This window comes from Sminthopsis crassicaudata, chromosome 1 (assembly GCF_048593235.1).
Source record: "Sminthopsis crassicaudata isolate SCR6 chromosome 1, ASM4859323v1, whole genome shotgun sequence".
Taxonomy (NCBI): Eukaryota; Metazoa; Chordata; class Mammalia; order Dasyuromorphia; family Dasyuridae; genus Sminthopsis; species Sminthopsis crassicaudata.
The window spans coordinates 258,195,013-258,209,617 of record NC_133617.1 but is presented as its reverse complement, the minus strand read 5'-3'; the positions used below and the strand labels follow the sequence as shown (position 1 = coordinate 258,209,617).

Sequence of the window (14,605 nt, the reverse complement as noted above, 5' to 3'; positions counted from 1 at the left end):
TCTTTTATTTACAAGTAGTTTTTTCTTGGTTTCTGATGGCAATATATAATTTGTTCCCAATAGTAGATATATGCTGGGAAACTTCTCACTTTGTCAGTGTTCTTCTTTCTTCCTTTACCATTGCTTTTGCTTTCCATTTTCAGATAAGTTGTGTTTTCTGTGTTATCTTCAGATCCTTTTGTTGTTTTTACCTTCCCTCCCCTTTTTTTTTCCAAGAAAGATTTCATTCCTAATGTTGCTGTGGAGTAAAGTATTCCTTACAGCCTTTACCTTCTGAAATGAGGCTAGAATTTTTTTTCTTCCTTTTTTCCCTTAATATTATAATTGAACCATGTAATTGATTTCCTTTATTTTATTTTATTCTGAGAAGGTTTCCATAAGCTTCCTTATTTCTGTAAGCTGTGTTTTTCAATCAAGATCAGGATCACATTCACTCTTTTGGTGCTACTGAAAACTGCTAACTCACTGAGCTTGCTACGCTTGAATATTTCCAGTTTTTTTTTTGTGTGTGGGTTTTTTTTTTTTTTTTTTTTTTTTTTTTTTTTTTTTCAGAAAAAAACTCCTACTCTTTTTTGTATTTGTGAAGTGGATTATTTTTTTATTTATTTATTTTTTTTATTTTTTTATTTATTTTTATTATATATATATATATATTTTATAATATTATCCCTTGTATTCATTTTTCCAAATTACCCCCCCTCCCTTATTCCCTCCCCCCGACGACAGGCAATACCATACATTTTACATGTGTTACAATATAGTCTAAGTACAATACATGTGTGTGAATATCATTTTCTTGTTGCACAATAAACATTAGAATCCGAAGGTACATGCAACCTGGGCAGACAGATATTAGTGCTAACAATTTACATTCCCCTCCCAGTGTTTCTTCTCTGGGTGTATCTACCTCTGTCCATCATTGATCAACTGGAAGTGAGTTGGATCTTCTTTATGTTGAAGATTTCCGAAGTGGATTATTTTTAAACAATTGCAAGACTTCATTGAATTTTCATCTTATTAGAGTCAGTCCTTAACCTGTAATAATCATTTTGAATCCTGAACTTTGTGTCACAATATGATAGCTTTCCTTCTTAACTTGATGTTCCATCTAAAAATGTGATGAGCCTTCTTTATGTTTATCCAAATTTCTAAGAAAATTAGTAGTCAGTTTCCTTTAAGAAGCCAGAACTGCTTTTTGCCTTTGAATCTTCAGTGGTAACATAGTAGACATTTTAAAAATGTTTATTGGATGAATGATTTGTATTTCTAGTGCCTAGAACAGTGGTCCTCAAGCTTTTTAAATAGGGGGCCAGTTCACTGTCCTTCAGACTGTTGGAGGGCCGGACATAGTAAAAACAAAAACTTGCACTCTGTCTCTTCCCCCGGCCCATTTGCCATAACCTGGCGGGCTGCATAAACGTCCTTTAGTGGGCTGCATCTGGCCCATGAGCCGTACGTAGTTTGAGAACCCCTAGCCTAGAGCATAGTAGAAGCTTAATAAATATTTGTTTGAGATGTTTTATCAAATTCTTCATTAGAATCTTGTTAGATTTTGAAGAGGAAAGTACTCTAGAGGCCACCTATTCCAATTACAGAAGAACTGTAACTTCAAAGAATTAAATGATATGTCCAATATACATTCAAAACTAAGACATACATTTTGTATGAACTGATAAAGCCATGCTCACTCTTTATTGATTTGTTCATTTGTTTCTTCTCTAGAAGCTTCAGTGGATATTCTTGTTTAGCTTACTATTACTCCAGCAGGCACTGACCCAGACATAATAGAGAAGCATGGACATATACATAACATACATATATATGTGTGTGTGTGTATATGTGTGTGTGTGTGTATATACATGCACAGAAAGAGATCACTGGAATACTACAATTGTTGAAACTTGGACAACTGAATTCATGTTAGTGCTTTATATATCAGACATTGTCATTCAAAAGAAAGGAGAAGAAAAATAACATAAATGCTATCAGGGTATTCAACTAGTATTAATATCTAGCCCCTTAAATTTCAGGGCTTAATAGTCTTCATTTTGTCATTAAATTTTAAGCTGTAAACGTTGGTAGCCTATTCCCATGATAGGATATGTGATAGTGAAAATAAAATTTTGTGAAATTTGTGAATCATTGAGCACTGCATAAGTTTATCAGGATTTGGGGAAATATTTGATACCCTTGTTCTCCATTTTTAAATATTGAGTTTGTGTCAAATATTAAAAATTTTAAAACCTTTCTTTGAAGTTGATATATTAAGAAACTAAAAGAATTTGAAACAATAGAATAATTTCTTCATAAATTCCTTTTTTCTCTCCTTAGTGAAAATATTCACATGTCTGAAGAAAAACAAAGAATAATGTTGTTAGAAAGAGTAAGTAACTTGTTTTAATTGTTAAATTCATTGTGTTCACTTTGGGATATACTTAGTTATTCATTAACATTTTATTCTATGAATGTATTTTAATTCTAAAGAATCTATCTACTTTGCATTTAGAATTTAATGTTTCATTGTTTTGTGTTTAAGTGTCTAGTTAACATTTTGAGGAATCCTGTTTCATATTAGAGAATAAAATAACTTAACAATTACCTTTAAATGACAGTTAATTGAAGTTCCATTATCAGAGAATGAAATCAGAAATTGAAATCTCTTATTTAGTAGTAGTTGTCCTAACTTTTTAGGAAATGTAACAAGTTTTTGTTTTTTTTTTCCCCCTCCCCTGCATTAAGGTTTAAATGATTTGTCTACAAATCTGGGGCTGGTTCTCTATCTACTGTGCCATCCAGATGCCCCTGAACAAACACTTTATATGGTTTTTTTAAATGGAAAATTTATCTTAATTGGGTTAAAAATATATAAAATGAGGACAGTAGTATAATCTAGCAACACGATTTTACATGCATTTCAAATTCTGAATAGATTCTTGAAGGTTGGCAATTCTTTTTCATTTTCAGCTGTGACCAAGGCATCACTTACATACATATTCTATAATTTTTATATTCCAGCAAGCAGATGTGTAACTTTTGCAATGTTAATAGGGAAATTCTTGGTCCATAGATCAATCACCATTCCTTAATTGAATAAACATTTTTAAAATTTCTATCTGTTGTAATGAATGAAATTTCAGAAATCAAACTAGCAAATATTTTCAAATAGAGCTTAAACAGGTATGTCTATAAGTGCTTCATTTTCAGACAAGTTCAGAGTATTTTGAATTGATTTGTTGGAAAATATCAGTAGATAAATAGAGCTATCCTAAAGAATAAATTTACTATTATTTTTTTACTTAGTTCAGCATTCTCAAAGAAATGCTATTTGGTTTTCAAGTGTTTATCATTTGGATTGATTATGATTTAAGCACAAAAATTTTTCATTTGTTCTGCAGACTTTGCAGTTAAAAGAAGAAGAAAACAAGCGGTTAAATCAGAGACTAGTAAGTATTTATTACTTATCATGTTATCTTTAAAAGTATCATTTTTGTTTATTTTTTTCCATACAAAATTATATCTATTTTTGAATCTTTCACAGTTGATCATCCTTACAATATTGGTGTTATTATGTCCAGTGTTTTCCTGTGCTTTAGAAATGGGCTGTATGAATGTTGAAAATATACTGTAAAAATATGTATCTCTGTAATCAAAGAATCTGCGTTCAAATTCAGCTCTCTCTTACTATCTGCATCATGTTGGACAAATCGTCACAGTCATATACCACAGTTTAAGCTATTACCCAATTGATGGGCAGCTCTTCAGTTTTCAATTCTTTGCCAATATCTTTGCTACAAATAGATCCTTTTTCAATCTCTTTGGGAAACAGAACAATAGCATTTCTGGGTCAGAAGGTATGCAGGTTTATAATAAGTGACCTTTTGGGCTTGTTTCCAAATTGTTCTTCAGAATGTGTTATTTCTAATAGAAATAACACGTAGTAGAATGGTGGCCAGGACCAAATATTTTAGTTGGAAAAGTTAGTTAGTGAGTCAATCTGTAGAAGAATAGATTTAGGTCCCCTTTCCAGTAGTTGATTTGATTATGGTTCCAGACCTGGAAAAAAAGGAAAAGATGGAGGTCGTACATAAAGCCAGCAAGCAAATGGCCAAGGAATGAAGTGAAGGGTATCTAGTTAGACATAAATATAGAATCCCACCACGACAATTACTTATCAAGACAATAAAGCCTAAGAATTGGGATGGAAAGATTAAGACCTTATGGAAAACATTTCTTGTCCAGGAAACATGGTGAGGAGATGACTGGGAAATAATATGAAAATATGTAATTAGTATACCAAAAAAAAGTAGTGAACTTGCATCTGGAGGAGTTCAGGTCTTCCTGGAGAAAGAGGCATATATTAGCTGGGTTTTAAAAGAAAATATTTACAGAGTTGTAGAGATAGTATGCTCTAAGCATTGAGGATAACGAATTTGAGTGCTTGAAAATTACATGATAAAATCAAGGAAAAAGCAATAATCCAGCTTTCTTAAAATTTTTTAGAAGTATTGTGATACACTTTGAGTGGAGAAAGGTATAGCCATGTGAGCAAATTATGGGCCCTTAAAGTACTGAAATATGAACAGGGTGATGTCAACTTGTCAATATTATTACATTGTAATGTTAAGTCATATACACACACACACACACACACACACACACACACACGTGTGTGTGTATCTATGTGTATCTGTGTATTTTGTGTGTATGTAAGGTTTTTATCAAGCCTATAATTTGTTTTATCTAAAGCGTTGTACCCATCATAATTGGTAGTAGACTAGAGCCACATATATAAACACGTATATACTACACACATATATAACATGTATATATTCAGTATTGATATTATAAAGAGAAATTCACATGCTCCTGATTCCTTCATTTTAAAAAATTTAATCATTGAACTATTTGTGTATGCATATATGTAATTTTAAACCTTTTTAAAAATTTATATTAAGTAATTTCCAATAGAATACTACTTCTGATTAATATTAAATATCAATAGATTAGGACGATTTGTCCAACATGATGCCGATTCCAGCAGGAGCTGGAATTTGAACTCATATTCTTTGACTACAGAGACTATTTTTCCGGTACATTTTCACCATTCATAAAGCCTATTTTAAAGGTACTTCAACAATAGTTTCTTTATAAAGCTTTTTTTTTTTTTTTTTTTTTTTTTTTTGTTGTTGTTGTTGTTGTTGTTTAAAGTAAAATTTAAGCTCAGTTTTCATTTAAAGTTTCACAAATTTCAAATTGAAAGGCTTGAAGGGGCATGATGATAATTTTCGTTTTTTTTGTATCCCAACATATTTTTTATTAGATTTATTAAAACTTAAAATATTACAAGGCTTTTACAATGCCTTGTACAGCACATGCATTTTTCCAAATGCTTTATATCTTTTATCTCATTTGATCCTAATAGTTCCTAATAGAAACAATTAGAATCCTCATTTTTATTTCATGAGAAAAGAGAAACCAGGAGAGGTTAAGTGACTTGCCCAAGATCACACTTTTAAAAAGAGTCTGAAACAACATTTAAAATGAGGTTTTCTCGATTCCAAATCCAGTGCTCTGCCCATTATGCTGTGTCTAGTGTTTACTGTATTTATAATTACAATATCAAATTGTTAATATTTTAAAGCCCCAAATCCTAAAGCTCACCAATGAAATTTATTTGCAAAGCTTTTTATTTTACAGATAAGGAAGCTGCTGTCCAGAGAAGTAAATTGATTATCCCACTGTCACATAGTATTCTTATTCTGTCTACACTGAATAAGAGAAAGATTAAAAATAGCCATGTTTGATAAAGACAAGAGACAACATGATATTAATTCATGAGCTTTGTAAATCTATACTGCAATGTCACTTTGGAATATGTATATTCCTAAGATATAAATCTATTATTCTGCATTTATATTACGTGTGCACATCAATGAATGTTTTGATTTAATGAAAATTGATCATTAAACCAGATAAAGTATGTTTATTTCTGTGTTCTATTTTCACATTTGTAGATTAACCATACATAAATATTTCTCATATAACAGGCTTTTTTAGCTGAATTCCATAATTTCTATACACATTCCCCCCTCCCTACCACTGCAAAATTTGTAGGTCCTTTGGTTCCACCATTTGAAATTGCATCTTTGCCAAGGTTAATCTCTCTATATATTTGCACAAACTATTCATTTAACATAAATTAAAGAATAAACTAATTATAGCTCTTTATTTAGTTTTTAGTTTTTATGTTTAAATAAAAATAAGTTTCACATCAGCACAAACTTAAATTATTGAACGAACCACACTAACATTCAATGATTAAGGAAAGTATTTTGAATATTTTATGAAGTATTTTTTATGCTTTTGAATGATACTTGAATTATCAAGAACTTGGTATTGATAATTATCAAGTCAAAAAACATTTAGGTATTTTAATCTAAATTTGTTTCTGTTTAGGTACATAAACTATTTAAGGATAATAAATTGTTTGAAGATCCTCTCACTTTATATGCTTAACTATTTGTTTAATTTTTTCCCCCCAGATGTCTCAAAGCATGTCTTCAGTTTCTTCAAGGCATTCTGAAAAAATAGCTATTAGAGAGTAAGTACTTACTTTTGGGAGATTCTTTTATGTATGTAACCTATTAGCAAGTAAAATCTCTTAAAAGTGCTAACTTGTTAGAAAAGTCATAGAATTTCAAATTAGAGGGGACTTGAAAAGTTGTTGCCTTTGCTATTCAAAAAGTGATTATCCAGCTTTGCTTTTTAAGATATGATTTATAAATCACTGTTTTAGTCAGGTTATAGGTAAGTATAGATAAGTAAGCCATCCTTTCTTCCACTTCTTTTCCTTAAGCAACACTTTATATCTAGATTGTGTCACTTTGAAAAAAATTGTATCATAACTTTCTTTCTCACCATTTGTATATACCTAGGATAAAATATTTTAAAAGGAGAGAAAAAAGTTTTACTGGCACTTTGTTTTATGGAAAGGTCAAATTCTAGTGAACTGCTAATGGAATCATCATAATCATTAAAACTACTATATGTTTTTAAAAGTTGATTTTTTTAAAAATACCATGTTTACTTATAGATAAATAGCTAGGAATAAAATATCAGAAAAATGTTTATAAAATCATAACAGTTTTCTCAGAATCAAATAGTTATTAAATACAAAGTATGTGTCTTGCTTTATGCTAATTTTCTTAAATAAAAAGAGCTTTCAGAGTATGTGACTTCTATTTTAAATGGATTTTTGAGGATATATGTAGTCATATTTGAGGATATATTTACTTATGTGATTTGATACAATAGAAAGAATGTTATATTTATTGTCAGAGGATTTGGACTCAAATATAATTTCCTCTTAGTGATTATATAGCATTAGACAAGTCATTTCACCTCTATAGATCCTACTTTGTTGATTTCTTAAATGCAAGAGTTAAATGAGTGGTATCTTTTTAAAGTCTTAATTTTGTTTTGATAGGTGGCTCAATAGATAATAGCTCTATACCTGAAGTTAGGAAGACTTTAGTTCAAATTTACACTCAAGACACTTAATAGCTGTGTGACCCTGGACAAGTCACTCAACTTTATTTGCCTTAATTCACTAGAAATGACAAACTACTACTCCAGTATCCCTGTCAAGAAAATCTCTTGGACAGTATGGTCCATAGTATCCCACAAGTGTCAAGAACAATTGAATAACAACAAAAAATTTATCTTAAAATCCAAAAATTAGTTAAGCTTTCACAATGTGGTCATCAACCACCATGAAGTGTATAGTAAAACTCTACTACTTTTATTTAGTTTTCAGGTTGGAGATTTGGTTCTCATTATCTTGGATGAACGTCATGACAATTATGTATTATTTACTGTTAGCCCAACTTTATACTTCCTGCATTCAGAGTCTCTTACTGCATTGGACCTCAAACCAGGTGAGTGTGGTAAGTGTCTCATTTTAAACTAATTATCAGTTTCTGTTTTATTAAAGACAGTCACTTTTTTAGAATTGTTAGAGATCTAAAAGTCCCAGAATTTAAGTATACTAATTCACTGTAGTACAAATATTTACCCCCCCCCCCAAAAAATGTCTTGCTTAATAAATCTGTATTCAAAATGAACAGCTGACAAATATTTCTTGAAAGTGTATTGTGCCAAGATATTGCCACTGAGATGTCCTTTAGGAAACTTGTCAAATCCAGTCTTCAAAGAAAAATATGAAATAGAAGAAGCCTAGAACTTAGGAGTTAGAACCCATAAATTCTTGTCATACTTTGGACTCTATGTAATCCTGAATATGTTATTTAACTTTTCTGGGCACCAATTTCCTCAGTTATAAAATGAGAAATAATATGAACAAATATTGCTACTGTTTAGAATACTGTAGTACATTGTTTGACAATTTTTAACAGTTGTGATGATACTATTTTGTAACTTTTAACCAGCATATTTGATTAACTGAGACCTATTTCAGTGCTTCATCTTAATGTAGAAGTAACTATATTCTTAAAACGCCTGTGCCAGTCAACCTTAATTATCTAACAAATGAGAGAGACCTCAAATACAGGCTTTTTGAAGGACTGTATGTGTGTATGTCTGTATTAAAGTACTCTCTTCCTTGACCCTGATGAAGACATTTTTTAATTGTATCAGATAATCATCATTTAGATTTGAGTTGCCCGATTCAGCCTTGTACATACATATAAATGACTCCCAGAGAATGAGACTGCTAACTTTGCACAACTCTGCCTCATCTCCCTGATAATTGTGGTCTTCGAAAATGAAGAACAAGCAGAGTCATATATATTATACATTCCAAGAATTATACATGCTATGCTCTCTTTTTATGAACTTATACACTAAATAGATGAGCATTTCCAAATACATATAATAGAACAGAAAAAAAGGATTACTCACAAAACTAAAAGTCTCTTTATATGTAAGAGCACTCTTATATGTGCTTTTAAATAAGTAAGCATATATAAAATAATTCCAGCATGTAACTTTCAAAGATGTCCTGGTTGTTTTCTTTTGTCTGTAATGTATAAATGTTAAATCATGTAAATCTAACTTTTCCTAAGTAGTAAAATTGAGAAAAAAAATAGTCATTAAGTTTTTCATATTCATAGCCTCCCATATGGCTACTCAGGAGTCACTCCTCTGATATTTTCTGTAGTCCATAATTCTCACTATTCGAAGAACTTGTAATCTTTCTTAGGGAAGATTTCTAGGCCATTGTAATATCATGGATAGATCTGGGCTATCCTGGTAGATAAAGGACTGGAAGACTTGTGTTCACATTCTATCCAAGAGTTCATTGCTGTACTCAACTTAAAATCTATTCTACAACTACTTGCTACCTGGGCAAGTCAGGTTGAGAAAGTACTGACTAGCATTAATACAAGGAGTTTCTTCATTTGGTATTTATACCAATGAAATTTCAGATGCAGTCTCCAGCCTTAATCCTAAGCTATTATTTTCAGCTTCCATGTAGTATAACTCAAGTTGGTAGATAGCTACATCAATCCAGAGAGCTCTCATACTGAGCTGTTCCTCCACTGAGCAAAGGGGTTTAGAGAAATGAGGGAAATTAGGCAGCATTTCTGAGTCCACAGGGCTTTTGTCTAGATTTTAATTTTCAATTTGACTTCCATGCATGGATTGAAGAAAAACTGGGGCAGTAGCAAGGGGAGATCTATATACTAACTAGCTATGGGCAAATAACTTCACTTCTTAGGGCCTCTGTGCCTTCTTTAAAACAAAGAGATTTAGACTAGATCATCTTTAAGGTCTTTTAAGTTTGCCTTAACCTTATATACATTTTACAGATAAAATATGAAGAGATAAAATCAATTTTAAATATCTCCTCTCTGGGTTAATGGGTTATCTAATAAGGTATGCATCATGGGATACATTATTGTGCTGAAATCACTATCTGTAAAAAGAAAAAAATTATTAATTTATAATGTGAGTATCTGTTTGTTTTTAAAGATGGTGGGGAAGAGCATTCCACTTGTTAGGATTAGGTGGAGTAGTAATCATCAGAACCATTAAATTTCACAGAATTTGAGAATTGAAAAGGGACTTCAGTAAATATCCTAGTTCAGCTCATATAGTAAAGAAAATTTTTTCACCATAACATACCCAGAAATAGAGACCTCACCATTGTTCTAGGTAGCCCATTCTTCTTTAGGACAGCTTTTTAATTATCAGGAAATTTTCCCTGACAGCAAGCCCAAACTTGCTTCTCAGCAATTTCTATTTACTTGTAATGTAAATGTTTTTATACAAGATAATGTAATTATCTTTCTATAACAACCCTTCATAATAATCATGTTCCTGTTTATAAAGTTGTTCATTCATCTTAAAAGTTCAAAATCATTATCTAACAAGTTAGTGCCCCTGTCACTGTCATCTATCACTTACTCAAAAAAGTGGTAGCTTTGAGAATTGAGGAGAATTCTGCCCTTCTGTGTTAGAATTACAAGGTGATAACTCAGGTTGTCTAAACAATTCTCTAGCTCAGAATTCACACCTTTGGTTCAGGCCTTGAAGGGAGTTTACACCTTTGGAATTCTGAAAAGGAGTTCACACAACCTTTAAGAGGAGCAAGTTCATTGGTTGAAGTATTTTCCTACAAGCCCCTTAGTTCTCACATGTCCCTTTAAAAGAAGGAAGTTCATTGGCTGTAGAAGTTCTCACAGGCCCCATTGAGTTCTCACTACAATCTTTGTGAGTGTAAAAGAGGGCAGCATTGGGTCTGGAGAGTAGTGGAGTCTGGGACAGAGTTGGGCCAGCTGTCTGGAAGGAGAGACTCTGGCTGGGAGATTGAGTTGAGATGGCAGTCCCCAAGGATAACTTAGAGACGACCGAACCTTTACAATTCCGGATCTTTACACTTCTCCACTTAATTTGGACCTTTTTACCGTAAAAATACTTTTATTTGCTGCACCTGGTAATCTGACGGCATCTTGTCTGTTTTTTTTTCCCCCAGATAAAATCTTGATTAGTCAGTAGGTGGCACTCTTATGCCATTGTGGAATTCTTTGATGTAGGTTTTCAGACGCTTCTATATTGATTTTAAAGTATTCCATAGTCCATTCAAGTTACACCTTACTATGAGAGGTGGTAAGGGTTAAAAGCATTGTCCACAAGTATTTTTATTGTTTCATATTACAAATTAATAATTTAAGGATTTTAATTTTTTTCTTTTTAAAGAACAAGTGTTATAAAAGTGCTTTATAAGAGATCTTATTTTTAAAATAAAATTAATGCTATAACTTATTAGCTTCAGGTACATCTAGAAGACCGTGGGTACTTGGAAAAGTAATGGAAAAGGAATATTGTCAAGCCAAAAAGGTAAAACAAAATATAGGATGTGTTATAAAACGCATAGAGTTGGTAAAGAAAATGCTTTTTGTAGAAATCGTAATGGTCACTTCCCATCCAATTAAAGCATGATTCCAGTGAGGTCCAAGAAAATAAAATAAACCCTTTGATTGTAATTCTGATTAATCCTAGAAAATAATCTTTAATAGGTGTGTACCATTTGCCATAAGTGGGATAGACAGATGATACCTGTTAAAAAATTATTTCTTGTTTTGTTCCTATTAAGTCAGTAGTTTATGAAGAGTAGATCCATAAATTATATTTGTCTATCAAATCTCTGTAGTGAAGATGCAGGAAAATTATTTCATGATTTAAAATAAACCAGGTTCATTGTCAATAATTTATAATTAGTATGCATGTATATGTCTGTCTACCTTATTCTTTTTTCTGAATCAATTGGGGTTAAGTGACTTACCCAGGGTCACTCGGCTAGGAAGTGTTAAGTGTCTGAGGCCAGATTTTAACTCAGGTCCTCCTGACTTCAGGGCTGGTGCTATCTCTAGTGTGCCACCTAGCTGCCCCCATATGTCTCATTTTTAATAGCATCATTGTTGCTACTGAAGACTCACTCTAATTCTCTGTAATTATTGTAGAACTAGTAGTAGTATATAATTCTTCAATTATGTGTAGAAATAACTCTTATAATATTGTCTTACCTTAGCTTCAACAAGTAACATGATAAAATATTTCTTCTCTCTCTTTTAGGCACAAAACAGATTTAAAGTTCCTTTGGGTACCAAATTTTACAGAGTTAAAGCTGTGCCGTGGAATAAGAAAGTATAATAACCCTCACAGGAAATTTCATTTTGTCATATTTTCTCTACCTTGTCCTACAGTGTTCATCCATCACTCCAAAAATAGGCCATCTTTTTTATACAGAAGTCAATATGACAATATACTTCATTGATGTACAACATTTATTTTTTAACAAATTACATTTTAGAAACAAGAAATTCATCATATCCCTTGGCTGAATTACAATTTTTTACCCAGATGACTCTAGAAATGCGGACCAAATTAGTTCATTTTCTCAAAGGGCATATCCTATACATTGTGGCTTACAAATTAGCCATATTAATTGCCTGTTAAATATACATTAGCTCGAACTTAGATGTTAAGTGTTAGTTACCATTATTACCAGCATTTGTCCTTTTGTGAAATGGTTATCAGGATACTTGTTCTCTTTAACACATTCTTTATAATATATATAAATTCTTCAAAACTATTTAAAAGAGGAGTGTCATTGCATGCAGATAATCATATAATTTTCTTAAAACATGAGTTTGCCTCTGTAGATAACTACCACAACTTGTTTCATTATTTTTTTTAAATGCCCTTTGATGTTTCAAGAAAGAAAGAAAAAAAAAAGAACCCTACAATTGGATTGACTGATTTTAAGATCAGCCACAGGTAATCAGCAATCTTCAAAGCACTTTCGATGGATTGATCATATAGATTCTGAAGGGAAGAATCTGTGCCATTGACAGTTTTAAATGTAAGCACATGAACCTTCCCAATAACACAGAAGTCTTGTATTAATCTATTTAGAAAAATCATATTGATGAAATTGTAATTCATGGTTGAGTTCAGGAAAAAAAACACTCATTGTATATTAACCATATGAAAGTCATTTAAGTAACAAATTATTGTATTGTAAAAGACATGTAGAATTTTAAAACAATAAAGATTTGAACCTGTAAATGTGTGTGCCTTTTAAAGAAAATGGTAAGTTTTTTAATACATTTGAGTGAATGCTAGAGAGTGTGACAAGATTTTTCTGTATCATTATAGCACAGAAAGACATCTGTGTTACAGAAATAGTATTCTTTAATTTATTTTACAGGATAGAGCAGTGTTTTCCCAAGAAATAGAAATGAATCGTGGCAAACTCCCTTTTCTCAAAGAAGCAACTGTTAAGCAGAGGCATTTCAATGAGTTTTTGAGTTAGAGAGGATAGTATTTCCGTTATGTTGCTATAGGACAATAATGAAGTTACTCATTTGCATATAATATTTAACAGTATTTCTTCACAAAAGAGTTAATTTTTTTTAAGATGTGTGTCTAATAGAACAGAAAATAAATGGAATAAATACAACAGTGTGAAAAAAAAATCCTGAGTTTGACAACATTAATAAATGAATGAATGATTTGAAATGTTTCTATTCAATCTGTCCATGGCTTTTTAGTACAAAAGAAAACACTCACAAATGGTTTTATAATGCATCTGTCTTCATATGAGAAATAAAATTTAGTGAAGATTTTTTCCTCCTTAAGGCAAAGGAAAGCACAAAAATAAGCTAAATTTGATTGTATTTGTAAAAAGTTACCAGACGGGCAGTTGCAGTGTCACATATACATATCTTGAAAGAATAAGACATTCGTAGAGTTGGTGGTGTGGTACCAAAAGTTTGTTAGTATGGCAAGCAGACCCATCCTTTTAATATTAGTGAATTAATCTTTTTAATGTTTAATTTCTTCTCAGTTAACCACAGAAAATTGTTATCAAAGTTCATCAGTTTTGCCCGTGTCACATTAAGTTGAAAATTTGAATTTTCTGCTTTTGGATTAAAGAAAGAATATTTTGAATGTTCAGTGTACTTCTGTAGACTGTAGTTCATTCTACACATTTTTAATCCTGTGTAGTTCTAGATTGTACCTTTCAATAAATTTTCCATTTAAGGTCTACCAAGCATGCTAATTCAACATTCTGGTTCTCTACTTCTCTTTTTGGGATGATATACATGCCCCTTTGTTCATGTCCTTCATAAAATCTTATGTCACTTGTTATATCAGATTATTGTCAATAATATCCATATCAATTACAGTTTAGATCTTGAGAATTTATTTCAAAACAAATTATTTAAAATTTACAAAGCACAACTTTATTTAAATTTAAAGAATCCTAACCACCTGAGATGTATTAGGTTGGTTTCACTAAAAGCACATGTATGAACTATATCAGATGGCTTATTGTCTTGGGATAAGGGACATTAAGGTAGAAAAAATTTGGAACATGAAATCTTATAAAAATAAATATTGAAAACTATTGAAAATGTTTAGGAACGAGAATGTGGAATATTACAATTGAAGTACTGTTAATTTCTGTTTTCAAGTAACATAACAAAACATCTATCTCTACAGTCCAAGTCAAAATTTGTTAGTCTATGTTTCCTACTGAGATACAGGTAGATCTCTTCTAACCTCTCTTTTTTTT

At 31.3% G+C, this 14,605-nt stretch overlaps 1 protein-coding gene across 2 annotated transcripts in view; it reads left to right on the top strand.

Annotated features, from left to right (window-relative positions):
* RB1CC1 (RB1 inducible coiled-coil 1) overlaps positions 1-13,092 on the top strand; it is a 68,724-nt gene extending 55,632 nt beyond the window's left edge. Inside the window, exons 19-24 of one of the 2 annotated variants that reach the window (XM_074278304.1) lie at positions 2,332-2,383; positions 3,396-3,443; positions 6,543-6,601; positions 7,810-7,937; positions 11,291-11,361; positions 12,097-13,092. In XM_074278304.1, coding sequence (XP_074134405.1) covers positions 2,332-2,383; positions 3,396-3,443; positions 6,543-6,601; positions 7,810-7,937; positions 11,291-11,361; positions 12,097-12,174 — 436 coding nt within the window. In that variant the 3' untranslated portion in view covers positions 12,175-13,092. Of the gene's footprint in view, positions 1-2,331; positions 2,384-3,395; positions 3,444-6,542; positions 6,602-7,809; positions 7,947-11,290; positions 11,362-12,096 lie in introns of both variants that reach the window. The other variant, XM_074278293.1, reaches the window with a different exon arrangement.
* Positions 13,093-14,605: the final 1,513 nt, after the last annotated feature.